Genomic DNA, 27,617 nt, shown 5'->3' with positions numbered 1-27,617 from the left:
TGACATTCCCATCTTGCATCAATGATCTCAAACACTTCTTTGTATTTCTCTTCTTTCTCCTTGAAGGCCTTCATAATTGTTTCTTTTGCCCTATCCATAGCCTCATAAATATAGCCCATTGCAGGTTTTCTTTCGCCATCAACCAGTCTCAGAACACGGACTAAAGGGCCATATATTTTTAAAATATGCACAATACTGCTCCAAAATCTAAGTGTCATGATAATTTTAGCTACCTTCTTCCCTGCCGCTTCTTTTGCCCATTTACTTTCTGTCCAATCTTTTGAAATGAACATTTTTCTTAAATTTTGCTTCTGTAGGTGCATCCTTTCAAGAGTAAGAAAAGCTGTAGCAAATCTTGTGACACCTGCCCGACAAAGCTCTTTTTGTCTTGTGAATTGCGTCAACATATTTACCATGCCGGGGCGAACATAAATGTAAGCATTCACACTCATTGCCTTCTTCAATGTTGCTTTAAAATCAGGCAATTTCCCTATATCTTCTAAGATCAAGTCAACGCAGTGAGCAGCACAAGGAGTCCAATACAAGTGTGGCCTTTTTGCTTCTAATAATTTTCCTACAAACGAAGTTAGAAAAGTAGATAAATTTAACATATATAAGAAAAAGCATATTGATAAGAAAGAATTAAATAGATTCTTACCAGCAAGCACATTGTTACTTGCACTATCTGTAACAACTTGAACAACATTTACTTCTCCTACACGCTCCACAAATCGATCAAGCAACTGAAATATTTTCTCTCCAGTCTTTGCATAATCAGAAGCATCAACTGATTCGATGAAAACTGAACCTTTAGGAGAATTCACTAAAAAATTAATCAATGTTCTCTGCCTTTTGTCTGTCCACCCATCTGCCATCAAACTACAACCATACTTGGCCCATTCTGTTTCACACGACTTAATGTAATCATTTGTCACACTATCAACCGCCTTTTTTAGAAAAGGAACCCGCACCTCATGATAACTAGGTCCTTTTAGACCTATACCATATTGGCCAACCAAGTCCAACATTCTTTTGAAGCTTGAATAATTAACGGCATTAAATGGAATTGCCGCATCATACATCCACTCAGTTATGGCCATACAAGCTTTTTCCCTCAATTCTTTCTTGTATGCCTCATTTATCGTAGATTGTCTTTCTTTACCCTTTCTACTTTCAACAATTTTTTGTACATTAGGAGCAAAATACGTATCCATTGGACCTATTTGTCTGGGCCTTTTTTGCATATTCACTGATCTAGAACTTGTACTTGTACTTATAGGCGGCACACCTTTAGCTCCAATATTATCCATATCAATATCATCACCAAGAGGGTCTACATCCTCAAAGTCCAATGTCGCAAGTTGAGAAAGATTACTTTTCTCTGCCTTTTTCTCCATGAAATTTTTAATTTCTTCACGTACATGAGGTGGACATTTTTTGCAAGTCGTAGTATTTCGAAACCCCCCAACAAGATGCTGTTTTGCACGATAAATACCCCCTTTTGTAACTTTTTGACAAAAGTTACAAATTAAATCATTTTTATTATCCGGATTAATTCTTTGAAAATAATTCCATCCCGGATCTTTTGATATATATGTTGGAGTATCACTACTACCTTCCATGATAATTGAACAAGAAAATAGTCTGAAAAATTAAAAATAAAAATAGAATCAATAAGGTACCAACAATAAAAAAGCATTGTACAATCTATACCAGTAATTTAAAAGTAAAACTTAGACCAATTCAGGCACTGTACCTACCGCCTGAAAAAATAAAAACCAGTAAAAAAACAGAAATGTTCATTTCAAAGCAAAACAAAAAGCAGTAAAGAAAAAAAAAATAAAAAAATAGTAAAAAGTCTGAAATACTGGACAATTGAGAGCACGGCAGTCGCCAACACCAATACAACAAAACCAAAAGCAGTAAAGACAGAAAAAAATGAAAAAACATTAAAAAAATTGAAATACTGGACAGTGGACAGCAGCACGTAGGAAGTCAAAAACTGAAATACTGGACAGTGGACTGAAATACTGACGCGTAGCACTAATACAGCACCAAATACGAAACAAAAAAACAGTATCAAAAATCCAAAACCAGACGGCAAAAGAGAAGAAGGTGATTAAAAAACAACCGGCAAAAATTTAAAAACAGAAACCAAAACAAAACAAAACCTGACAGCAGCACAGAAAGTACACGAACCGAACAGCAGCGAAAAGAATACTCGGCGGCGAAACGAATACAGAACTGCAGCAGGTAAAAAAATACAGAAAAGAAGAAGAAAAAGAAACGAAGAGAAAGCAGCGAAGAGAAGAAGAGAAGAAGAAGATGTTAACAGACGAATAAGAAGAAGAGAAGAAGAAGAAGTGAAGAACAGAAAAAAAATAGAAAAAAGAAGGAAAACATACTTGGCGACGATGCAACTCAGCGATGGCGCGACTCAGCGATGGCGGCGGCGGACGGAAATGGGTTCAGGTTTCTTCCTTCCTTCCTGCGTTTTCTTCCTTCCTGCGTTCTCTTCCTTCCTGCGTTTCCTTCCGCGTTTTCTGCTGCGTTTTTGCTCCTCTTTCCCGTGCCCTAATTCCAAACAATGCTGATTTGGAAATTTTTTTTTTGTTTAAAATCCAGATTTGGTCAAGATCTATTGCGGCGCCTCGATCGCGCCTCGATTGCGCTTCGTTGAGGTGCAAAGGCGCACGAGGCGCGCCTAGGCGTGCGCCTGGCGAACAGCGCCCGCCTCGCGCGGGGAGAAGCGTTTTCCCTCGCGCCTTGCGCGCCTTGCGCCTGGGGCGCGCCTCAGGCGCGCCTTTAACAACACAGGCGGAGGTATAATACCTTTGTAATCCCCGCATTTATGAAATACCATGTCAGGATAAGGAAAATGTCCCATTATTGTATTTTTGCTGTATTGCGCAATCTTATTGCCCATGCACTACTCATATCCCGTATATGTACAAAGATAATGTCCTATGTGCTTCTAACAACTCCACGCGCAACATTAATTATGGAATGGACTCATTAGTCGAAGGGCTCATTGGGCTTCCTGGCCTGACCCCAATTGTGGGATAGTGGGTTGGTAAAAAGGGGGTCCAATCTCTAATCATGGGCTCACAGGTCAGCTTATTTGCCTGTCCATCTTATAGGGAGTTGAAGGGTGTTAAGCCTCTAGAGTTGGAAGGATCCAATCGGATGAGAGGATCCGATCAGATGGTAGTCTCTGAGCAAGTAGAGGGAGCATGGTCCGTGGGATCGGGGTTGGTAGTCTCTGAGCTAGTAGAGTGAAGTGCGGAGGGAGCATGATCCGTGGGATTGGGTTGTCCGATCGGATGATAGTCTCTGATGTTCCAATCAGAAATTAGTTCGGGTTGACCTACATTAGACTTTGACTGCCACGTTAACTAGAAGATTGACTATTTGATCCTACGTTGGAGACACCTATACCTGCCTCATCAATCATGATATGCATGAGAGTTTAAGTGACAAATTTTGATAGAAGTTCATTATATCAACTTTTTCATTATAGCTTTGATGCATCATAGGAGACCTCAGGGACACATATATCTTATCCTACACCTGCGGTAGTGCTAGTCTTAAGTCTAACTCTCAATAGTAAATTAACAGATGTTGGTGGGCATGTACAAAAATGAACGCATGTTCTAGGATAATTCTATAATCGAGATGTTAGAAAACTGAGGTTGATATTTCAATGTTGCAAAAACTAATGCTTTCATTCGATGCACCACTCTTTTTTGTATTAAAAAGGTGACATGTCCTATGCTTTATTAAACTCATCATAATTATTTGTGTAAGTTTTTATGAGATTTAATATTGCATTATTTATTTATTTATTTTTTTGAAAAGAGAGATATGTTTGCTTGCCTTTATTGAATTTTAAATTGTCCTACATCTGAAAACTTACATAAAACCAATCTAAGATCAAGCATAACAAAAAAACCTATTTTTTCAAAATAAAAAATTGTAGAGTGAACACTTATTCACCCAAGAATTAGTGCAATATGTTTCAAATTATTTCAAAAATCTTAACCACCTTGCTTATAGATATATCGCCATCAAGTGTTTATCTAGTTTTGATAAACAAACTTCAACTTTTTAAAATTTCCTTTCTATTTATCTTTTTGCTAAAAATGCTAATTATTTCTACTTATTTCCTTTATAGGAAGTGGGAACTTATTAGCTAATTGAAGATTATTTTTTATCATGTTTGAGATGTGTATTTTACATTCAGAAAACAAATCTGTGTTCAACTCTAAATTAATATTAGTGTTAGTAATAACTTAATTTTTTCAAGTTGAAAATCATCAAAATGAGATTAAATCTCTTAATATAATCTTTTTCATCGAAAAGAGAAAAAACTTTTTTTTTCCTTTTAAAATTCATGTATATTGTTACTAGTTTCTAGATGTTGTTGCCTACTCGTTTAAACGTTGATGCCTACTTGTATAGTTGTTGCCATTTGATAATATAAGGTTAATATTTAATCAACTATTTAATTAACTTTTCTGCATCATTTTTAATATCAAAATAAAGATAAATTGATGGAACTATAACATTTTTGATAAGCAACAAATCATACGTGTAAAAGCTTTGTTTCCTAAAAAAAGGAACAATAATTAAATCTTTAGTTCAAATTTTACTTAAGTCAGCTATCAAAACATAAATAAATAGCTTCAAAATATAGAAAGACCATTCAGAGCAAAATTTATGCAATTTACATTTGATCTTAATCTCTGTGTTAGAAACATAGCACTTGATTTATTCCATTTAGCATAACCTTTAGTTGGGAACACTAATAAAAATGCAAGAAAAAAGTTTGATTTCAATATGAGTGCAATAAAACACAAAAAATGAGCGCCTAACAGAAAAAAAGAATAGGTAGCTGTATTTACTTTTTATTTCTTTCAAAATATAAATTGAACCATTAATTACACAAAAGTTTTATCCTTTAGTATAAGAAATATTACTTGAATTTAGACAATTTCAACTTATACTATATATTATGCTTTTGATTGAAGTTTTCAGTGCCATTTAATTTTCATTTTTATTGTTTATTTAAGTTGAACCAAATTGATTATTAGGCTTTAGGAAACCTAATCGGAGCATAATTGGGGTGTGGCTAAGTCCTTTAGGTAGGGTTTGTCATTTGGGTTGAGTGAGTTCAAATTAGGTCCAATTTAGAATCAATTTGATGAGTTTAAGATCAAACCAAATTTATTTGATGAGTTTAAGATCAAACCAAATTTATTTGATTAAATCAACCATTGGGTTTTGCTCGCTCCACCCTTCTTCAACACGTAATCATCTTTCTCTGTCACTCCCAATCACATTCTCTCTCTCTCCGCTTCTCCTTTTTTGATGCTGGCACACTGTTCTGCATCTTACCACTCTCCCTCTTTATCCATGTTGGTATCACTCTGCTGATGTGTTTCAATTCAGGTGTGAGATTGGAACAAAATGTTTCAAGGGTTTCAAGTAGCATGACTCGGCACCTCAAACTTGCTTAACAGTCACATTTTGCTCTTAAATATTATCAGAAATATGGTTTTTAATTAGTCAACCTATATTTAAAAGTAAAAGAGTATCTAGATTGTATTAGAATTATATGATATCATATCAGAATCATATTATTTCTGGTGAGATCGAAACTTCAGTATGTTTCGAGACTTTAAAACTTAAAAGTATATTTGTACCAGTAGTGATATTGTTCAAAATAGTTCAAAGAATTGATAATAATTGACTGGAAATAGTTGATACATCAGTATAGCTGACCCAAATTGTTGCCACTTGGCACTTTTTTGTTTGGTTGAGAGAGTAGGTATGGTTAACCTGCTACAAAATTTTATGTGGCAATACTTATAATAGTCAAGTTCCTTGGAATAGAATAAAATCATAATATATAGAAAAAGGAAATATGGATGTAGCTCTCATTTCTCACCTAAGAGGTGGGGTACTATAATTTTAGATTGTCGGCAATTAAATGGATTTTTTGAACTGGTTGAAGAGACTTGGCCTAGAAATACAATTGAATAAACAACTCTTCCTTGTCCATTGGAAACTACTAGTACGACTCTAGGCAACTCCAACAGGCTAAAGCAGGTTACCATCTAAGAGTAAAAAGGTAAGAAGTTAATTTTGGCAGAATTGCTTCTCTTTCTTTGAGCTCAGTCCGTAAAAAATTTGGGGGTACTTGATGAGGATTGATTTATTGATATTCGTCGCAACCTGAATGAAGCAGTCTCCTCATGGAGCAAACATATCAGCTCAATTTCCACTTTGAAGAACCCGAGGTCGCAATGCAGGAGAAATACGAACAATAACAACAACCATTCTTATCCCATTAGGTGGGGTCAGCTAATGTAGGAGAAACATGTCAAACTCAAAAATTGGTGTGCTCGATCTGATTGCAAGGAAGAGTGCATCTTTACTGGGGATGTAGGGGAAGCCTTGCGAGTGTATATGGTTTATAAGATCTGATTCCTAATCTTGACTCGATCAGGTGCTTTATAGACCTAATCTGGTCTTCTATCCGTCTTCTCAGTTATCATCTTTGCTGGGTTGTAGGGGAACCCTTGAGAGTGTATATGGTTTATATGATCTGATTCCTAATCTTGACTCGATCAGGTGTTTTATAGATGTATGTTTGCCTTAGATTCCTGAGGAGTAACCCATGGACACTCCAATACAAACACACATAAATTGACTTCTTCTCATGCATTCTCTTTTATCTATTTTATTTTTCTAATAGAATTAATCTATTTTTTCTCCCTTTATCCACTCATTAATCCCCCCTATTTTTCTAAATGAAGTAAATGAAAATTTGGCTTTTGGTATTTATGTTTAATCGAATCCTTATGTTCTCTTTATTCATTTTTAGTTTGCTACAATCAAATGAAAACATTAACAATTCTCATGCAAAATTGATTGACACTGTAGGGTTTGGTACACATGGCAAGAAAGATGCCAAAGAATGCTCATGCACACTTTCTCCTTGGACTAATGTACCAGAGGATGGGCCAACCACAGAAGGTGATAAGTGTGTTTCAAACCATAGATTATTATGTTGCAGTAGTGCAACTAAATGTAGTCCTCTTGATTTACAGGCAATTTTGGCATTTGAAAAGTCAGCAGAAATACTACAAAAGGATGAAGAAGAAGTTCAAAGACCAGATCTTCTGTCATTAGTGTTGATTCATCATGCACAGGTGCATGTGCTATGTCTAAATATTGTATGCACAAATAGAGGCAGTTAACTATTTCCCTACAAAGTATGAAATATGAATGCACAACTTGAGAGACTGCTGAGCTTTTATTCCTTCTTTTCCTATTCTTAGTGCTTTCTGCTTGCAAATTCTGCTGATAACTCTGAGAGAGAGTTCGAAATGGATGAATTAGAGGAAATCCTAAAGAAGTTAAAATGTTCAATTGAATCTGATACTAAACAGGCAGCTTTCTGGAATATGCTGGGACTGATACTTCTCAGAACTGGTCGTCTGCAGGTGCACAATTATTTAAATTGGTTTATTCCTTGTTGTTTTCCTAAGTTACAGTTTACGGTGTTCATTTGGCTGCTCTTTGTGTATGACCTTTAGAACCTTTTCATTTTGCAGAGTGCAATATCAGTTTTATCATCTCTTATAACAATTATTCCAGATTACTTGGATGCCCTTGCAAATCTAGGAATTGCATACCTCCAAAGGTCTGTAAAATATATTTGACTGATTGCTTCTGAAGTGTTTTTAGTTCTTTAATTGTTCTTCTTACTAGTTCCAATGTTTAAGGTATACCAGTAAAGCTGCTGAATTTTCATTTTGAAAATGTCTAATCTATATGTTTATGGAGTTAATTTGAATAGATGACTTTATTTGGAATAAGCTGCACTTTATTGGTTTGTTCATACGTAGTCTGCAGTTTTGGTGTCTAAATGATTCACTGATGATTTGTTGGGAAAGTCTGAAAGACATTGGAGAGAATCTTTTGTTTGCAAATTGCAATTACTCTGATTAGATGCCGGCAATTTTCAATTACTACAATAACCTTTGGAATACAAAGGAACCTGAAATGCAATAGATGCATGAGAGCCTATAAGAACCAGAGACGCCGATAACCTCGAAAATTGTCAAAGCTAAATTTTGAATTACCTACGGTGCTTCCTTGTTTGTATAATGTTAAACATAATATGGACTTGAACATCTGATGCCATCTTATCATTTATGTTGTGTTTACTTTGGAAGGAATTAAGTAGGGGAGAAAGAAAATTTTTTAGGTGGAGGAAAACACAAACAAATTACATTATCTTATTCAATCATTTACTTAGATAGAACCATAGGTAAATAAGGCCACGGAAGTTGTTATGTTTATTAGAAGCTCAATCGGCGGAAATAGAATTATATTGTGACATGGGAACTCATCAAAAATGGGTCCAAATTTAGAGCATGGGCACAATAAATTTGTGTAAATCTATTAGTAAAAAGAATCTATTAAATATATATACACAACTTAATTTATATAACCTATTAATCTAATATAACTTATTGATATAACCTTAACTTATAATATTAGTGTAATTTTACTATTACCCATTAACCCTTATATTATAACGTCAATTATATAATAGATATATAATTAGGGTTATAATATAATTTATATTATACTTTGTAATATATAGGGTATGATATAATGTATTAATAATAATTTTCCTGCTCGCCCCCATTTCCACGCCCACTCCCACCCCCACCCCCACCCCCACCTCCACCTCCACCTCCCCACCGTCACTCGATCCACTATTAACTAGTGCTCTTCTTTCACTGGAGGTAGATATGAGAGTGCTTAGAGCACCTTGAAGAACACTCCTTTCCTAGTGACAAGAACCCTGATGTGAGCACCTCCTCTCTCAATTATGATCACTGCTCCTCCCTTTCCTCAGAAGACACTATCATTTTCATTGTTAAGACACAACAATAGGTAAACCTCCTCATCATCTTCCCTATCGAGACACAACAGTAGCTAAATCTTGTTATCTTCTCTTCATTTTTCATACCCATACCAGAGTATCAGAGCCTCAAGCGAACAATGGCTTTCATTTCATCTCTTCCGTTCTTCTCATTTACATCCTAGTAAACATATAATGTACATATTTTGACCTTTTAAAGCTATTTCTTTTGCAGAAAAGGCATGCGGCAATTTTATGTTTTTTTAACATTTCTTTCTTCTTTATCTGGTTGATACTTGGATTTTTCATTTTTTGAAAGAATAGTTAAGACTACCTAGTAGCTTGAAATGTATAGTGTTTCAACTCCTTTCCATTTCTCTTTGAGCAAAAGCGTGCTTTGTGCAGGTTGTGGGCAGCTGCAAATTACTCTTGTTGTCTCCTTAGTCCTTACTTCTGCTTTTTTGCATCTTTTTCCTGCTGAGAGCTGGCCTTAGTGTGTCATTCTGTCACAAATTGGACAACATAATTGAATCTGGCCCCTTAATTAAAAAAATAAAACTCCTAAATTCTCACGTATGAAGTGCCCACTGAAATGGGGTAGACAAAAGGTCAATGTTTAGCTTCAGGCTTATGCGAAAGATGAGTCTGTTTTCATTATTTTGATCTTGCAGATCCAATTAACAAAGTGATTGTCATAACCCTAATGCTACTAGATTCACATTGTATTTACATAGGTATGGTAGGTAAAAAATGTTATACGATCAGACATATTTGGTCTAAAAGGTTGATGTGCTTTGATAGCATTAGGTTTATGTTCATGAATATACATCCTTTTTTTTTCTGTTTGACCGATTGGCAATCCACTAATAATATCGAAGGGGCAAGCAAGTTAATAAACTTCAGTGTTGAATTATTGATCAACAAAAATGCTTCTATTACTTTTCAGTTCCTCTTTTGCATATCTTGTAATAAGATCTAATTAACTTGTAGTGGCAATTTGAAACTTTCTGCAAAATGCTTCCAAGATCTCCTCCTGAAAGACCAAAATCATCCAGCTGCTCTGATGAATCATGCAATTCTGCTTTTGTGCAAATATGCTCCAGTTATTCCTGGTATAATTTTGATATAATCCACTTATTAGTTCTTTTCTAATTGATTGAGTAGCAAAACATTTTCTGGACAAAATATTTTGATTCATACATTTCAACTATTTCTTTGAGGTGCTTTAATTTTTTTTCTTTACTATGCAAAATCTATCTGAGCTCTCCAATCTCCTTATTAGTTTGGGTTGATGCGGCCAATGGACCAATTTGTTCTTAGTCATTTGCAGTATTCTGGTTAAGTCTCTGGATTAGTTTTATGCACTGTTGGTTCCTTCCCTATTCCAACATTGTGTGTGGTCATTGTTTTTCTTCTCTATTTGATAGTAGAAGTATTTCATTGGATCAACATAGTTGCTGCTGTGTCTTATTAGTGTTTGAGGAAAATGAAGACGTGGTTAAGAGAGTTGGCATTAACAAATGAACAGTAGTAGGATTAGTGTAAAATTGAGGATGATATGCCAACTACGGCTTGGTTATTGGTGTCAAAGATGGTTATCAATCAAATAAGACACTGTTAGTAGATCAATAATCTAGCTTCTTTATTTTTTCTACTTCTCCCACTAGCATGGTTAAAGTGTGGAAAAATTATGCAATGGTTATGAGAAATTTTATGATGGAGAAAGTAAACCAGATGTTTGGTTCACAATCAAACAGCACTAATATTGAATTAATAACATTTTCATTCATAGTTTCATCTCAGAGTGAACCACCAGCCCTTTTGACATCCTTGAACATATTAGGTCCAGGTGCCAATGCAGGACAAGGGGCTTTTTTGCAACAAATAGAAGCTGCAACTGTCGCAAAAGAGTGCTTATTGGCAACGCTAAAATCTGATCTCCGATCTGGAACAATATGGGTGAATCTTGCAAATGCATACTATGTACTGGGTGATCATAGGAGTGCCAAACAATGCCTGGAGAAGGTAGTTTTCTTTGTTTCTTTGCTTACTAATCTAGAAAGCAAGTTAAATTTTGTTCCAACTAAATAACTTAGTCTGCATCTCCAAATAAATGTTTGGATAGTCTGTTAATTTATCGTTTGATCAATTGTCTACAAAGTTAGAAGATTCAATTACATGATTTATTTATTTTTTCATTTTTCAATATTAATTTTCTGCAAGATTAATGTCTATCCGCAGGCAGGAACACTAGAGCCTAATAACATGTCTACTAGGTATGCAATAGCAACCCATCGAATCAAAGATGCTCTAAGGTCACTGGGTTCCAGGGAGCAGCTTACTTGGGCAGCAAATGAAATGGCATCAATTCTGAAAGAAGGTGATGCTGCAGTTACTGATCTTCCTGTAGCTTGGGCAGGGTTGGCAATGGCCTATAAAGCTCAACATGAAATTGCAGCTGCATTTTATACTGAGCAGACAGACTTGGATGAAGCAGATGAGCTAGCCCTCTGCACATTAAAACGGGTGATGCTTCCAATTTAGCTAAGACTGTTAGACCCTTAATACTTATGCTTCAAAGGAAGTGTTAGCTGTTGTTTATTTGTTTCTGCTCACTTGTTTCGATCTCATGATGGAAGTATATTAGCATTCAGCAGCTCGCATATGACATTATCATTGCCTATGAGTCTGACCCGGAAGCTAGCTGTTCTGTTCTAATAGTAGCAAGACATACTTAGTTGACCGACATGGGCTATCATTATTGTATATTGACCATACTTTAAAAAAAAATATTCTGTGAAACAGGTATCATCTACCTGCTGATAAGGGATGCTACCATTTTAAAAAGTAGAAAAGTCAAGGGGCTTTCCAACAGTTGTCTATTGATCAGTATTTTTATTTGCCTGCTAATCTCGTCCTAATAAGTGATTTCTTATTTAAAAATGAACTGGGCCAACTGGTAGAATTTACATTCTTATGCCTTTTGGCATTGTCCAAATAGGAAGCATGCTGCTCATCTAAGTTGGCCAACCTTGTTTTTCTATCAACCCCGGAATATCTTAGCAAAAAACCTCTCATTTTGTAAGCAAGGACCAACAATCAATGTGTTATATGGAAAAGTTGGGATATACATTGAAAATATTCCTGCATGTCAGATGCACTTTTTGACGTCTAAGACTGAAACATTCATAATACTCTTTATCATCCGAAATTTGAATGCTGGTCTTATGACACTAGTATTTATTATTGATAAGAAGCACATGCTCAAATGCGACCAACATATTCTATATGGAGTTGAATCAATTAGACTGATAGATGCAAGGGGTAGAGGTAGATACATTAGTCAATAAAGGGCAGTCCGATGCATGAAGCTCCTACCAATGTAGGGTGCCGGGGAAGGGTCTAATATACGAAATCTTACCATACTTTGCAGGAGGTTTTTGAGACTCAAACTCACAACCTCTAGGTCACACAACAAAAACTTTACCTATGCACCAAGCTCCCCTCTATAATTTGGATAATTGATTTGAATATTCTTCGTGATGTAATCTAATATAAAGCTCAAAGGAGGGACACCATTCATGTAATTGACTCAAATATAGTAAGGATAAACACAATTTTACTCAACTGGTTTCGAATAAAACTTATTTCCTTATGAGCTTTGGATTATGTTGTATTTCCTCACTCTGTTATATTCCTTAGTTGCCAACTTCTTTCATTGTGTCCTTGTAACACCATCAATTCCTCTATTATGTTTTGATGGATGCTTGAGTAAATTCATAGACCGTCAGTTCAAGATTTTCCAAAACCACTATTTGAAAGTGCATCCTGATCTCTGAATTTTGCCTTAATTGTTTTAACGGGCTGTATATTAATAAAGCAAACAAGTGTGCATATATTGTACACTATTGTTTATCTATGCTAAGGCATTTTTGTGATTGCTTGTTTCAAACCCTACATATACTATGTCAATGTTTGTATTGCATTACTTTCCGCTTGATGTTAGAACATTGTTGTATTCAATCATGGTTTCTTTATGCGATGACTTGTACAACTTTCTTAATAGATTTGTAAATAAATTTATTACAGGCAATTGAAGTGGATGCTGATGATGCAGTGCAATGGCATCAACTTGGTTTATACAGCCTAGGTAGCATGCAGTTCAATACATCTGTAAAATTCCTCAAGGCTGCAGTAGCTCGATCCAGGGAATGCAGCTATGCATGGTCCAACCTCGGTAACTGTTTGCCATTACTTATCTTTACATATTATGTTAGCAGATGTGTTTATTAAAAAGCTATAAGAATCCATTTTTCTGAACTATATACGCCAATTAAGAACATGACACTGAAAGTGAAATTTTGTTGCAAACTATGCAGCTAATAGTTGTTTTAATTGCTCAATATAATACAGAAAGTGCAGACACATTTCGTGCAATTATCAATGTTATTTAGTTTAGAGTTTAAACTTTTCATAATTTTTTTTTGTAATCAAAATTAATATGGTTTGATGCATGATCTCTGATCCAGAAATTTACACGACAAGAAAAGCCGACAACTCCTTTTATAACTTTAAACCTCAAGTGTGTACAAGCATACTGAACTTGACTGGCCCAAGCCTTTTCTCTTGATTGATATATTGCAACATGTACAAAATTAGACCGTTGGACTGCTCCATTATCGTGCCAAGTTTGATTGGTTACGAAAGGTGATGCAGCATTATGAACCAACAATCTCATAGAGAATAAAACTTACTAGTGGAATATTATATAAAGATTATAAAAATATCTTTTAATAGCCCTGACATAGTAGAATGAACAAACTAACTGAACCAACCTCACAAAGAGAGAAACTCACACAGAATCTAATGTAGATTCTTAATAATTGAAAAAGATGAAAATTATATAGGCTTCGGACCACTTTAATAAATTTTTAGGCAATAAATAAAAAAATTGGGAAACACACTTGATCATAATTCTGAATACACTAATCCCTTTAATTAATTACCAAAAAAGAAAATGTGACGATCCTAAATTAGCAAATAACTCAATAATTTAATAAACAATAATAATAAATTATAAAATTCAATTAGACTAAGATATCCTCTATCTTTTTTTTTTTGCATCATTCTACACACCAAGAAGAACTTGACTTTGTTGAATGAGAGATGATTAGACTTTCCAATTCAAGTCTGGCGGTGCCACACAGGTTCGAAGTAGAGACATCTTTGTAGATGGGTGAAGCGATAACTGCCTCATTCCTTCAAGTAGTGCAAGAGCAAGCCATCAATGTTCATCCTCCATGATCTAAGCATTATCAATTTATGGAAGTCCTCTCGAACATACTAGGTACCTTTCGGTGCTTTCGTCATGGAATATCATTGTTTGGGTGCTTATAATGCTTGATTAGACGAATGAGATATTTCATAGATGAGAGTGTAGGTATACTGAGCATAACTTGTATGCAAATTAATAAATAAAGAAGAAGACTCGAATCACCCTCAATATGGTATTAAAAAAGGGTAGCTTGGTGCATGAATCTCGAACCCATGACCACATTGGTCTATTATATGCAGTCTTACCTTGCATTACAAGATGCTATTTTTACAACTCGAACACATGACCACAAGGTCACATGACAATAACTTTATTGTGCCAAGGCTCCTATTCACCCTCAATATGATATTAACTCCTCAAAATTAAAAATTGGATCGATGTTAAAATTAGGTCAATAACATATGCATTAGATTCAACTTTTCTAACAATTCAAAAAGAACTATAGTGGACATGAAGTTTTTTGAAGGAGTTTTTAGAAATTTTTTTTGGGTGAATGTGGATAAGCACATATGGTCATCTACATTTTACTCCTTAAATTTACAATATGTATTAGCTTGGATTTTATAAGGCTCATTACATAGTGCAATTTTGCTCCTGACATGAATCTCTCTGGTACGCTTAGTAAGACTCTTAGGTAGCGTTTGGTTGTGTGATAGGATTACTGAAGGATTATAAATTTACTTGATAGTAATCTTTTAATGAGGATATTTAGTAAACTATGATAAAATTATTTTTGTTTGGCATGATTTTTATGGTAAGGATAAAAGTATGGATTATTAATTATATGACTAAAATATCCCAGTATTAGTAATTTTTAGGGCAAGGAAAGCATCAAAGCAAGGGTAAAAATGTCCTTTTAACTAGTTATCAGGCTTATTGTTCAATTTGGGATTATTAATACCTTCTTTGAAGTGGGATTGATTTTCCAGCTGCTACAGTATTTTAATCAGGCTATGCAGTTATCATTGACTTTTCTAAAAACCAATCAAACATGGATTTAACTTGTAATCCTATCCTAATCCACCATACCAAACAGGGCCTTAGGTGACTCAGATGAATTAGAAGTAGTGGATAAAAGAATCAAGTTAATAGGTTGATGAACTTTTGATCCATACACGACTCCCAAATCTCTTTAAGTCTTCCTACTCAATCTATAAAGTCTTATCCAAGATTAATCATTACAATCTCCAAGTTGCATGCTTGCACACTTTATGCACTTGATTAAATATAAACATTTAACATAAATTGATTGTCGAAACATCAAAGCATCATAATTAGATTTAACCACAAGAGAGGAACCAAGGTCTCAACAATTCTTAGTGGCTCCAATAAATGTGTATTGAAAGGTGCTTGCTTAATAAGGTTCATACATAATATTCAAAATAGTCTTCTATTTTAATTAGACTATCATGAAACATATTTGCTCTTGGTCTAATTGTGTGTCATATGTCAAAAGTTGAGGCATCTGCCTTGACATTTCTAAGTTTATAATAATTATTATTTACAAGTATTGTTGAATCTAGTTCTTGTGTATCTGAGCTCTCCTAAATTTTATAGTTGGTTATGATCCTATCCTCATTTCTAAAATTTTACTTGTTTCTTGTCTCTAGTAGTAGCAATGTTGTTCTCTCTCATCATTTTGATGTAAGCTTATTGACAAGGAACAATGATTTTTTAATAAATTAATATGATAACAAAAAGACAATGAAGAAAATATGATGGATGATGAGTTTATTGTATATAATACAATAAATGATGAACTAACTATTTTTTTTTTGACGAACAAGGTAATGTTATGTTAGGATTTTGTTAGAATTAAATGCTAAAAATTTAAACTAACAAACAAATTAAAAGAAGTAATTCTCTTATGTGTGAATCAATTTGTTGTTGAAGTTATCGCACACTAATGTTGATTAATTGAAATGATGCTTCAACTAAATTTTCCCTTGCAATTTTAGTCAACAATGAGTCGAATCCAAACTTGCATTAGATCCTGTAAAGTGGCAATCAAGGTATTAAATAAGGTAGTTCTAGATGATAAATGGTTGATCCACTGCCTAACCTAAGAGAAGACTTAGGTGGTCAACATTAAAATAATATTAAAATGTAAGAGTAAGGCAGTAGGTGAGCACCGAAAAGAAAAATATATATTAAAGAATGACATATATATAACAATTATTTCCATAATTAAAAGAAATTTACAATCATAAATGAATAAGTCATAATAATTGATAAGTACTAAACACTTAAATAATAAAACATTTTATATTTTCCATTGCAACCAAGAAAACTAAAATCATAACAAAATATAAATCAAATATTTCATAGTCATAAATCTAAATTGCAACAAAACACATAGCAAGTTTATAGTTTGTGTCATGCTATAATGTCAAAATATAAATAAGATAAATAATTATATTGCAATTAAATTCATGAGTCATGACAATCTAAATCTGGTCTTGTTTAGAAAGAAAAACATATTGAAAAATTATATAGACATATTTTCATAGATTTGCTTGTATTGCCAAGTGTATTGCCTAGGTCATTGTTTTAAAACTGGCCCCTAATAGGGTCTGTTTGGGTTGTCTAGGCAGTTTGCTTTTTGAAAGGGCCCCGGCAAGTGTCACTTAGCCATTGGGTGAAGCTGCTCCTTGTTGAAGTGGCCTAGGTGGGTTCATAGGCCACTTCATAAATGGATTTTACAGCATTGGTGACAATGAAGTTTGGATTGGATACCAACCCTTGTAGAATACATTATATGGAGTCTCTTCTATAGAGATCTTTGTCGAGGGTATATTTGTGGAGGGTACCCATGCACCACTAATCTTTATCTCATGTTATGGCTTGTGACATTATGTGTCACGCCCCGCACGACCTTGGCTTGGTGTGAAGTTAGCTTCGCTCACCGCGTGTGAATTGGAATAATGTCAAAGCAAAAACATACATCAACTAGCCAAGCTAAATGCAAATGCATCTAAGTAAATAACTTTTAGGTAAAAAACACCTGAACGTGAGCAAAATGCAAAGTGGGCATAAGAGAGAAGTGCTTGATATCAAATATCATATCTCATAATAGAATCCAGGAAGTAACTAGTCAAGATCTTCATTTTCAATTAGTTTCTTTTATCATAAATTTCTCTTAAATTGACCCTTAGATGAATTCCTCAATTCCTGTATTTTCTCTTTTACCCTCTTACAAGTATTTCTAATTTAGTTTATCAAGGAATCCGCATATGAACATATTATATAAGGGCAAACAACTCACAATCTATCTAATGACAGATGTATCGTATATATGGATGAACGACCTACAATCCATCCAAGACAAAGTGCATCAAAATCATATATGAATACATAGGGTGAATGACCTGCAATCCACCGGATAAAGATCAGTGAACGACCTATAATCTACCAAATACGAAACACATATGTGTATGTAGATGTACATATATAAGGTGAATGATTTGCAATCCACCCGAACACTTCTCACATAGAATAGGACGAACGACCCACTATCTATCAAGTAGAAGTTATCTCATATAAAATGGTTGAAGCCTACGCACTTGCGAAAAGACCAAAGGGCTCTTTTTTTAAGCGCGGACTCAATGTTCTATAATATAAGTAATTTATTTTATTTACATATTTCAGCATAATGAGTTACGTAACTTCTTTGTAGCATCAAACTTCAGCTCTATAATCTAGGTGTTATATTTATTATCTCGTTAATTTAATATAAGTATTAACACAATCATCTTTTAAAGTGTGGAGCCAAAACTCTAGTGTCATTTATTTATTAATTAATCAAATTAATTAGGTAATTTAATTTGTCATGGTTGAAGGGGAACCTTGATACAACGGTAAAGTTGTTGTCATGTGACCTGGTGGTCACGGGTTTGAGTCACGAAAATAGCCTTTTGCAATGTAGGGTAAGGCTACGCATAATAGATTTTTCCCTGGAACCCTGCATTAGGGGGAGCTTCGTGCATCAGACTACCTTTTAATTTGTCATAATTTTCAAAAGGGATCAATTGAAATGGATATCAACTACGAATATAAAAGGGTAAGCAATGTGGAAGAAAGTTGTTGAGCAACAAGAATAAGATCATGTAAAGAATTATGTTAGCAATACTTCATAATTATGTCTACTTTCACAACTTAATCATGTACCAAGTAAATATTAACCATGAAAGCAAGAAAAACCCTCCTTAATTGAGGAAGCTCCCCTTTGTCACTTGCCCAATCAATGCACTCTTTGAACACATCTAGCATACCATCTTGAACAAAAACACCAAAAGAGTTGGATGGACAACCCTTCTTTGAGTTTCCTAAATCAAAAAGTAAGATCCTAATAAAGGACATCATCACATTACAAGACATGAGGCACAACATTAGACAAACTCTAAGTAAGAACTCAATATAAATTCAATTAACAACACATAACCACGTAGGAATTTCAAGAGAAGAAACTGCTAAGATGTTGTGTAGTTGTTACCTAGAGGAGAGACTTGATCAACAATGTGAAGGGAGGAGGCGATGATAACGATTGCTTCCAACAAGGGCAACCATTGCTTCCCATAGAAAAGGTAGGATTGCTTTTAGCGAAAAGGGCAACAATTTCCTTCAACAAGGGCAACAACTACTTTTAACAAGAATGGTAAGATTGCTTCTAGCAAAATGGATAAGAATCGTTTCCTTCAATCACTTAAGCAATCGTTTCCAGCAAGGGTAGCAATCACTTCTTGCAAGGGTAACAAATTGTTTCCAGCAAGGGCATTAATCGCTTCCAGCAAAAGGCAACGATTGCCTCCGCTAAGGGCAGCGATTACTTCTGGCAAGGGCAGGGATTTCTTCCGGCAAGAAGGCGGCGACTGCTTGGTGAAGTAGCGAGAGAGTAGTAGATTCAAATCGATCTCCTCATTGAAGGAGGTATCAACGTGGGTTACTTTAAGGAACAGAGGAGGCATTGCTGTTTGTAATGAAGAGGAAAACCAAAATAATATAAAACAATAACACAGGGCGTGGGAGAAGTGGGGTTATTTTTTTTTAATTGACATTTTGCAATTAAATCCACTAGTTTTGATAAATTACAATTTAGTCCCCTTAGAAAAAAAATTCAAGAACATTATGACATGATGTATTGCATTGTTTTTGCACCGTACTATATTTTCATACATCATGTACCAGATTTATTTCAGATGATATTGTTTTGGTAGATGAGACACATGAAGGAGTAAATGCTAAACTCGAATCTTGACGAGAAACGCTAAAAGTGAAAGGTTCTAGGTTTAGTAGAGTAAAAACAGAATATATAGAATTTAAGTATAGCAATGTTAGACGTAATGATACAATTATTAAGATAGAAGATGGTGAATTGTTCGTAAAGTTTTAAGCATTTAGGATTATTTTTGCAAAAGGATGGAGGGATTGAGATATGTCTCCCATAGAATATAAGCGGGATGGTTGAAATAGAGGAGAGCGTTAGGTGTTCTTTGTGATCGTAAAGTACATATAAGATTTAAAGGAAAGTTTTACAAAACAACGGTTAGACTTGCTATATTATATGGTGGATGGACAACATAAAATATGAAAATATTAGAGAGAAAATCTATTGAGAAAAAACTCTGAGAGACACATTTAAGATAATACGGATATATATGTGAAACTATGATAAGTATGCACATCAAATGAGGAAGAGGAAGACAAAAAAAAGATTTGGTTAGTAACAATAAAATAAGATAAAATTTATTTAAATATAATTGATAATATAGTAGGGAATAGAGTCTAGTGGTGTAAAATAATCTATATAGCTGACCTCACCTAGCGAGATAAGGTTTAATTGTTGTTGTTGTTGTTGTTGTTGTATGTACTACATTTCATTATATTAAATGCTAGATTTTGTAAAGTTATGATATTTTTACAATTTTTATTCGTTAAACCATATACTGTTAACATTGTGAAGCGTCTAAAAGGGGATGAATAGTTGCACTTGAAAATTCAAATTCCTTTTTCTGTGCTCTTGCAAAGGCAAAGCCTTAGATATAGTGGGTTAGTCGATTAGAAATATAAGCAGCGGAAAAATATGAAACATGCTAACACTGAGGATTTTACATGGTTCGGCAACCCCCAAGTGTCTACTCCACGGTCTATGACTCATTAGACGAGTCACTCTTTGAATCCACTATATGAAAAGCCATCTCCTTTTTAGAGGTGGAGAAACCTGGTACAAAAACATGTTTCTTTTATGGATAAGAGTGGAGTAGAAGAGAATATAGAAAACAAAATAACTTAGCACAAGAATAACGAATAAGCGCACAATAGTAGTATGGGTGAATTGATCGCAAAAATGAATGCTTAGGGATGTCTTGGATGTGCTATTTGAGGTGCCTTTGCTTGGTATTTATAGAGCAAAACTGATCACCATTGGTTGACTGATTGAAACTTTAACATTTGATTGAGCTACTACTCTTAGAACCTTATCCTTAGTGAACATTGTTAGACTAATACTTCATCCATGTTACTTCATCTAGTTGAAGCAAACTGCTGACAGTCAATTGTTCGATTCCTTTGTCGATTTAACTACCTTCTAGTCGGCTCCTTTAGATCAACGACCGTTGCTTTACCTCATATGCTATGGTTTGTTACATGATGGACTATAGTGTTTTTTTTTTTTTTTGCAACATACCTTAGTTTTATACATTATGCACTCATGGTTTGAAATCTCATACTTTGCTAGGTGACATTGTCGAAACTAAGCTTCTTATAAATTACGGAAACTTTGATATTATTTGACACATGTAATCTCTCCTATATTTTTGTGTCATGTCGACACTTCATCTCTTAGCATGCTACCATGCTCGTCAAGATGAACCAAATTTTGTATTTTTGTTGTACAACATTATATTAAAATTGTACAAAATTGTACTAGGACATAATATTAAAATTGTCATCCCTTTTTCATTTCCTTGGTTCCTCCAATTCTAATTTGCCACCAACACCATAAGTCTGAACGTTGACACGATATCAAAATTATATTATTCTAATCAAGAATTGAAACTCCGGCATGATTAAGATTTTAAACATTACATTGCATGTACTACATTTCTTTACATGATATGCTATGCTTTGTAAAATTTTGATATACCTACAATTTTTAAGCTGATATACTATAGTACACTAAACCATATACTACTGAATCAATGGTTCCGATGGTAAAGAAGGCACCGTCCATAAGATTTTATGGAGAGTCCCTCCATAAGACTGTTTGTATTAAAGCCACCAAGTGGTGGGTCCCTCCATTTAGGTTTTCCAACAAAAAAAGAGATGTCCACACAAGTTTTTGTAGACCAATTTCTAATATCAAACTTAATGGGTGTTGCGGTCCTACACGAGCTACCAGCAGTTATCTGGTTGATCTGAACTCATGGGAATAGGAGCTCAGTGGCTGGAGTGAAGTGCTCAAAGGTAGCGATCTGGTGGAAGATGGATGGACAGTGGAAGACAGGAAGATGATGTGGTGAGATATGCACATGGAGGTTCTTTGAGGTGGTTGTTCGGAAGCAAGGGTGGCTGACTGGCTTCTACTCTGGATGTGGAGAGCAGTGGATGAAAGAACACGGTGTCAAGACCTAAATGGATCAAGAGATAAATGTCAATTATTATAGCATGGAAGCAGACAAAGATCAGATACCAACAACGGACAAAAAAGTTAAACAATCTCCCTTACTGAATCAAACTGACAGAGGAATATCAAAACAAAGGTATTAGTACCTAGTCTATGACACATTCTCTTAAAAACTAAAGGAATAATCTACCTAATTACTTAGTAAATAGGTAACCAACCTTTTAAATATTCTACTGAAACAAGAATTGAAGTAACTAATTTGGTATGACAGTTGCAACCCATAAAAATTGAACTTCCTAAATTAAAAAAAAACCCTAGGTTTGCTTGTTCGATTAGATACTCTTGATTTTCCATGATATCTATTTTGCTTTCTATAACTGAAACCGAACTCTTTCACCTAGGAGGATTAACTTTATGTCTCTGATTAGTCTATTAACATCACACCAAGCTATCTATTAATGAAGAAATTTCAACATTTTTAGTCAAATATTTGGTAGGTTATCAGTCTCCAGTCTCTGAGATATCTCTTTGTGGCTGAAATACAACCTATTTTCTTAGTCTTTTTATTGTAATGGTTTCATTTCAAGTGATACATTGTATGTTGATTATACTAGGTATCGCGCTGCAATTATCTGATGACCTTCCTACAGCTGAATTAACATACAAGAGAGCTCTCTCCCTTGCGACAAATCAACAGGCACATGCAATCCTCTCTAACCTGGGAAATCTTTACCGGAGACAGAAAAGGTTCAAGGATGCCAAGGCAATGTTTTCAAAGTCGCTGGAACTTTGCCCTGGATATGCCCCAGCATACAACAATCTAGGGCTTGTCCATGTGGCTGAGTGTCTCTGGGAAGAAGCTAAATCCTGCTTTGAAAAGGCTTTACATTCTGACCCACTGCTTGATTCTGCAAAGTCCAACATGACAAAAACAGATGCAATGACCAAGCTCCATGAGAAACGATAATCAAATTGACAAGGTCTGGTGATCTTTTTGACTTTAGAGAACACAGTGGATCAGGAATTGTTCTTAGGTAAGCCAGCAAATTATAGACTCATTTACTGTTTCATTTTTTTACTGCACAACTAAAGGGTGATTCTTGTCTTAAAATTCTATTCAATTTATCTTCGCCTTATTGAATATTCAGGTACTATAGGAACTTGCTGAACTTCTGTATTTGAATGTACAACCTAGCAAAAGCTGAAAGGGATGCCTCTGCTTTATCTTACCATCGCCAAGTAGTTGTATATTTGTGAATGATACAAATTGTACATTCAGACCATTGGTTTGCGAGCATGACCACCTAGGGGCTTCCCTTCTACCAGGAAATTTAATTGTTAAGGTTACATATCTAGTACCAGAAGCTTTTCAAATCATTTTGGGAGATGGCAATAATAATTCTCAAGGTATCATCCAAGTTTCTATGGACAATTAATTTGAGGGCTATACAAGTGGTAACCCTGTACATATATTTTGTACATATGTAGCATATATAGCGCACCTGACTTTGTGTTTTACCTGGGGCAGCCTGTTTGTAGGTAAATAGGCTCCTTGAACTGTTTATGGCCCAGCCGCCTTCAGATCATCATAGAATGGCCATTTCAAGGCCCAAGTTGTTTGATTTGAGTTTGTCCTTGGTTGGTTTATGGCTTATTTTAAATTATTTGGGTTTGTTGTCTGGTCTTGCTTATTTCTAAGTATTTATCTTATTCTGTTTTTTTAATATATTGACTGATACATTAACTTATTCAAACATCAACTGCTTGACATCACTTTTTAATGTACATCCATAACTATAGTTTTACATATTTCGTACTTTATTATCCTTTTAACCATTTTGTATTGATTGTTGCACTTGAAACATGACTACATTTATCTCATTCAACAAATTCATCATGCTTCGCTATCATCATTGTTCAATGGAAACTTTCTTCCTAATTAGACTGGGTAAAATGTGTGAAGAATGTGTGCTAACATTACCTAACTACATCTAGACCATTGGCAAGACTTGTTCTTGATCATATGATATAGGAGGTAACACCATCTTTATGACATTTATAATGCCTTTGAATTGATCTTGTGTTTTTAGGATGAATTCGTGTAGCATATCATGGAGAGCTACTCACACTCGAATACTAGATGTATGTTGCACACATTGCAGGAATCAAGGAATTAGAAAGAATGGATTTTGTGCTAAACAGCTCTAAAGTGAATGTTTATGGAAGTTTAACACATCTTAAGCATCAAGCTAATGCAATTCATTATGGGATAGGAGCTTTGGCGAACAAAGTTAAAGCAAAATAATACAATCATGATGGTGCACTTGTGATTATGATTAGAGATTGGAATTATGAGCATGTATGTTTTTGGGAGAGAGATATCAGTCATCAAAATGGGTGATGCAACATCAAGAGTAGTTGGATCTTGTGATAGTTGATGATGTGACTTCAATACTAACGGAGGGCATCGAAATTATGGTTTCTGTTAATACCCTAGTTGTGACCATTGCTAACTGGTAGATGTTTTGGGTCAGTGATGCTTATATACTACCTAATCAAATGTTTTCGATCACTTTCGATGATCTTGCAATTTTCTTAAATATATGGTGTATAATGGATATTCAAAAGATCTAGTAAATATATATAGTATGACTATATAATATATAAGATGTGGTATTACTATCAAGAATTATTTCTTCGTTGTAAGATCCACAAAAATGATAACAAATCAAATTTCGGAAAAAATATTGTTGAATGCCACAATGAGCCATATAATTAAGGGGAGACTTGATGGAACGGTAAAATTGTTATTGTGTCTTAGAGGTCACAAGTTCGAGTTTCGAAAATAACATCTTACAAAGTAGGATAATATTATATATAATAGATTCTTTTGAGATCCTATATTTATGGGAGCTTTATATATCAGGCTGTTGGAAGGGGTCACTAAAGCTATAAGATTCAGAAATAACAAACTTTTTCAAAGTTATAGCCCTGCACAAAAGGATGTTTTGGCTAAAATCATAGCAAGAGTTTAAATAACCAATTAAACATACTAAATTTAAATCTAGTTGCACATTAAGTATTTAATGAATTTCACAAGCAATATACATGCGAAGGGAGTGGTCAACTTGGTAGTGTAGAATAGTCCAAAGACGGACCAAAACCATACACATGAATATATATTTTTGATATAGAATAATATTTTAACTAAAGTATATTTTTGTGTCAAAACATAGATCTGTGCAATAAAAAAAAATCTCAATAAACACAACATATTTAACACAATAGTTAAGCTTCACTATACCATTAGATTAGACAAAATTCTAGCATGAATGTATGAGTTTCACCTCTGATTTTGTACAGAATCATGCTTTGATATCTGTGATAAAACATGAACATGATAGAGGGATTGATCAGCATGGCAAAGTAAAATTGGCAAAGGATATACCATACAAAAGATGGATATAAATGGGTTCCTTTTACACAAAATTATGTTTTTTTTTTAACCAAAACACAATTCTATGGCAAAAATATGCAGCTACACACACAAAAAAAAAATCCCATCAACAAAGATATTTCTATACAATAATTAAGCATCACCACCCATAGATGTGTCTGCCATGGTAAAGCATTTCGGGGAAGAAATAAGAGAATCAAAGTTTGAATTCTCAGTAGTAGGGACGAATACTTTGGAGGTCGGCTTCTAAATATGCAGAAATTCTGCTCCAGCTCTCTAGGAGAGAACTAGAGATGAAAATATGTCCATTAGGTTAAGTGCATAATGTACAATCGCACAATATATTTACTTTTGATATGAACTATGTAATATATTTTATGTAGAATGATGATTATTGGAGAGATGGAATCTCCATCTGCAAAGAAAAATAAACTTACGATTTTTTTTTAGATTCATTCTATTGCATTCTCAATTTACTTGTCATCGAATTCTATGGAGGAAACCCTGTTCCTCTATATCGATCATGGCAAGATGGTAATGAGCTCGCTTGTACATTGGGATGAATACGAACCTTATATGTACCTTATTTTCATCACTGAATATATCATTTTTGAATACATTTTATGTAACTATAAGAGGCCACTTATATTAGTTTCAACTGTATTTTAATATTAAATCATTTGGCGAGAAAATATAGTTGCGTGCCAAAATATATAGGATTCACGACAATAGTACTAAGATTATAAGGTGCTTGATTCATACAGGAAAATGGAATAATTTTGGAAAAAAAAAATCTGATAAAGAGATATATTTCATGAGTTTTGTAAAAAATATCTTTTTTAACTTCCAGTTGGATATACTTGGGCGGGTACATGCGTCCCAATTGAGGACTTGATTGAGAAGGGTTGCGCCCTCGAGACTCGAGTTTTGTCTAAGCCTCAGATGGCGCCAGTCGAAGATTAATATCCGCCTAATGACGGTGAAGCATGGAACCGACGTGACCCTCCCAAGCACGGAGAGATGAGGAGATGGAGCCTGAAGACAAACCTTCGGACACGCAATCCAGCTTGGAGCATCCCAGCATGGCTGCACAGGCTTGGGAATATCTTTGGAAAGATCACACATGCTTGCCACATTGTACTAGCTTAGGAACATCCCGATCTAGGAACATCTTTGAAAAGACTGGAAAGTTTTGCCGCCTTGTACTAGTTTGGGAACATCCTTGTTCGGAATAATCCTTGAAAAGACTGCACAGGCTTGCTGTCTCATACTAGTTTGGGAACAACCCTGTTCAGAAATTTTTAGGAAAAGCCGTGCAAGCTTATCTCCTTATATTAGCTTGGGAACATCTCGTTCAGGAACATTCTTGGAAAGCCCTAGCTACCAGCTAGTGCTAAGGGGTATTCTCGATCGGGAATGTCCTCTATATGTCACACTCAGGTCATCCCCATTTGGGAATATCACTCTTGAATTGATACGATGAATAGGGGGAGGGGGTCCGAAGGTCAGCAGATCGAAGTAGGTGGCAGTCAAAGTCTAAGATAGGACAATTAATCTGTCCGTTAGAACCCCTCATCTCCCGATCGGCTAATGTCGATCGGACAGGCTCACAGGGGCCCAACTCCCCAACTCACAAGAGGATTTCGACTTGCTAGTAATAGCCAAGCTCAAACGTTGGTGCAAAAGCAACAAGCAGCAGAGCCACCTCTCTCCAAAGCGCCTACAACATCATCTGAAGGGTCACAGACTACTGATAGAAGGTCCAAGCCAAGGCAATAGATTGAGTTCCCCAAGGCCCTGCTCCGAGTGCCTGTAAAGGATTTAGCTAAACCCTAGCTGCCCCAAGCATCCTCGATTGGAGATTCACCTCCCCGCAATCCCATGCATGGGAAGGCCCCTGTCGCTAGTAATTCCCTTGAACGACCAAGTGTGCCCTTCTCTCAGGAGATCTTTAAAGACAAGCTGCCCTATTATTTCTGATCTCTCCCGGTTGGAGAGTATGGAGGCTTCACCGATCTTGAAGTCCACCTTTGACGATTCAAAAATGCTGCCTTATTGCACCAGTACACGGATGATATTAAATGCCGAGCATTTTTAACAACCCTGTCTGGCTCGGCACAGAGGTGGTTTGACCGACTCCCTGATGGTTCTATTACATTCTTCAAAGATTTCAAAAGGGCTCTCTTGCACTATTTTGCCAAGAGCCGAAGGTACCATAAAACCAATCCGAGCCTCTTCACTCTTAAGTAGGGGGCAAAGG

At 35.1% G+C, this 27,617-nt stretch overlaps 1 protein-coding gene across 6 annotated transcripts in view; it reads left to right on the top strand.

Annotated features, from left to right (window-relative positions):
• The window catches only part of LOC122024511 (probable UDP-N-acetylglucosamine--peptide N-acetylglucosaminyltransferase SPINDLY), a 41,605-nt gene extending 17,872 nt beyond the window's left edge, over positions 1-23,733 (top strand). The window contains exons 1-13 of one of the 6 annotated variants that reach the window (XM_042583157.1): positions 318-434; positions 520-2,472; positions 2,626-2,823; positions 6,949-7,041; positions 7,116-7,217; positions 7,347-7,511; positions 7,623-7,711; positions 9,935-10,056; positions 10,788-10,969; positions 11,186-11,470; positions 13,034-13,181; positions 22,515-22,934; positions 23,049-23,733. In XM_042583157.1, the coding sequence (XP_042439091.1) occupies positions 2,428-2,472; positions 2,626-2,823; positions 6,949-7,041; positions 7,116-7,217; positions 7,347-7,511; positions 7,623-7,711; positions 9,935-10,056; positions 10,788-10,969; positions 11,186-11,470; positions 13,034-13,181; positions 22,515-22,867 (1,782 nt within the window). In that variant the 5' untranslated portion in view covers positions 318-434; positions 520-2,427 and the 3' untranslated portion in view covers positions 22,868-22,934; positions 23,049-23,733. The other 5 variants (XM_042583160.1, XM_042583158.1, XM_042583154.1 and 2 more) reach the window with 5 other exon arrangements.
• Positions 23,734-27,617: the final 3,884 nt, after the last annotated feature.

Source organism: Zingiber officinale, chromosome 9B (genome assembly GCF_018446385.1).
Source record: "Zingiber officinale cultivar Zhangliang chromosome 9B, Zo_v1.1, whole genome shotgun sequence".
Lineage (NCBI taxonomy): Eukaryota > Viridiplantae > Streptophyta > Magnoliopsida > Zingiberales > Zingiberaceae > Zingiber > Zingiber officinale.
This window is presented reverse-complemented; position numbering and strand designations above follow the sequence as displayed.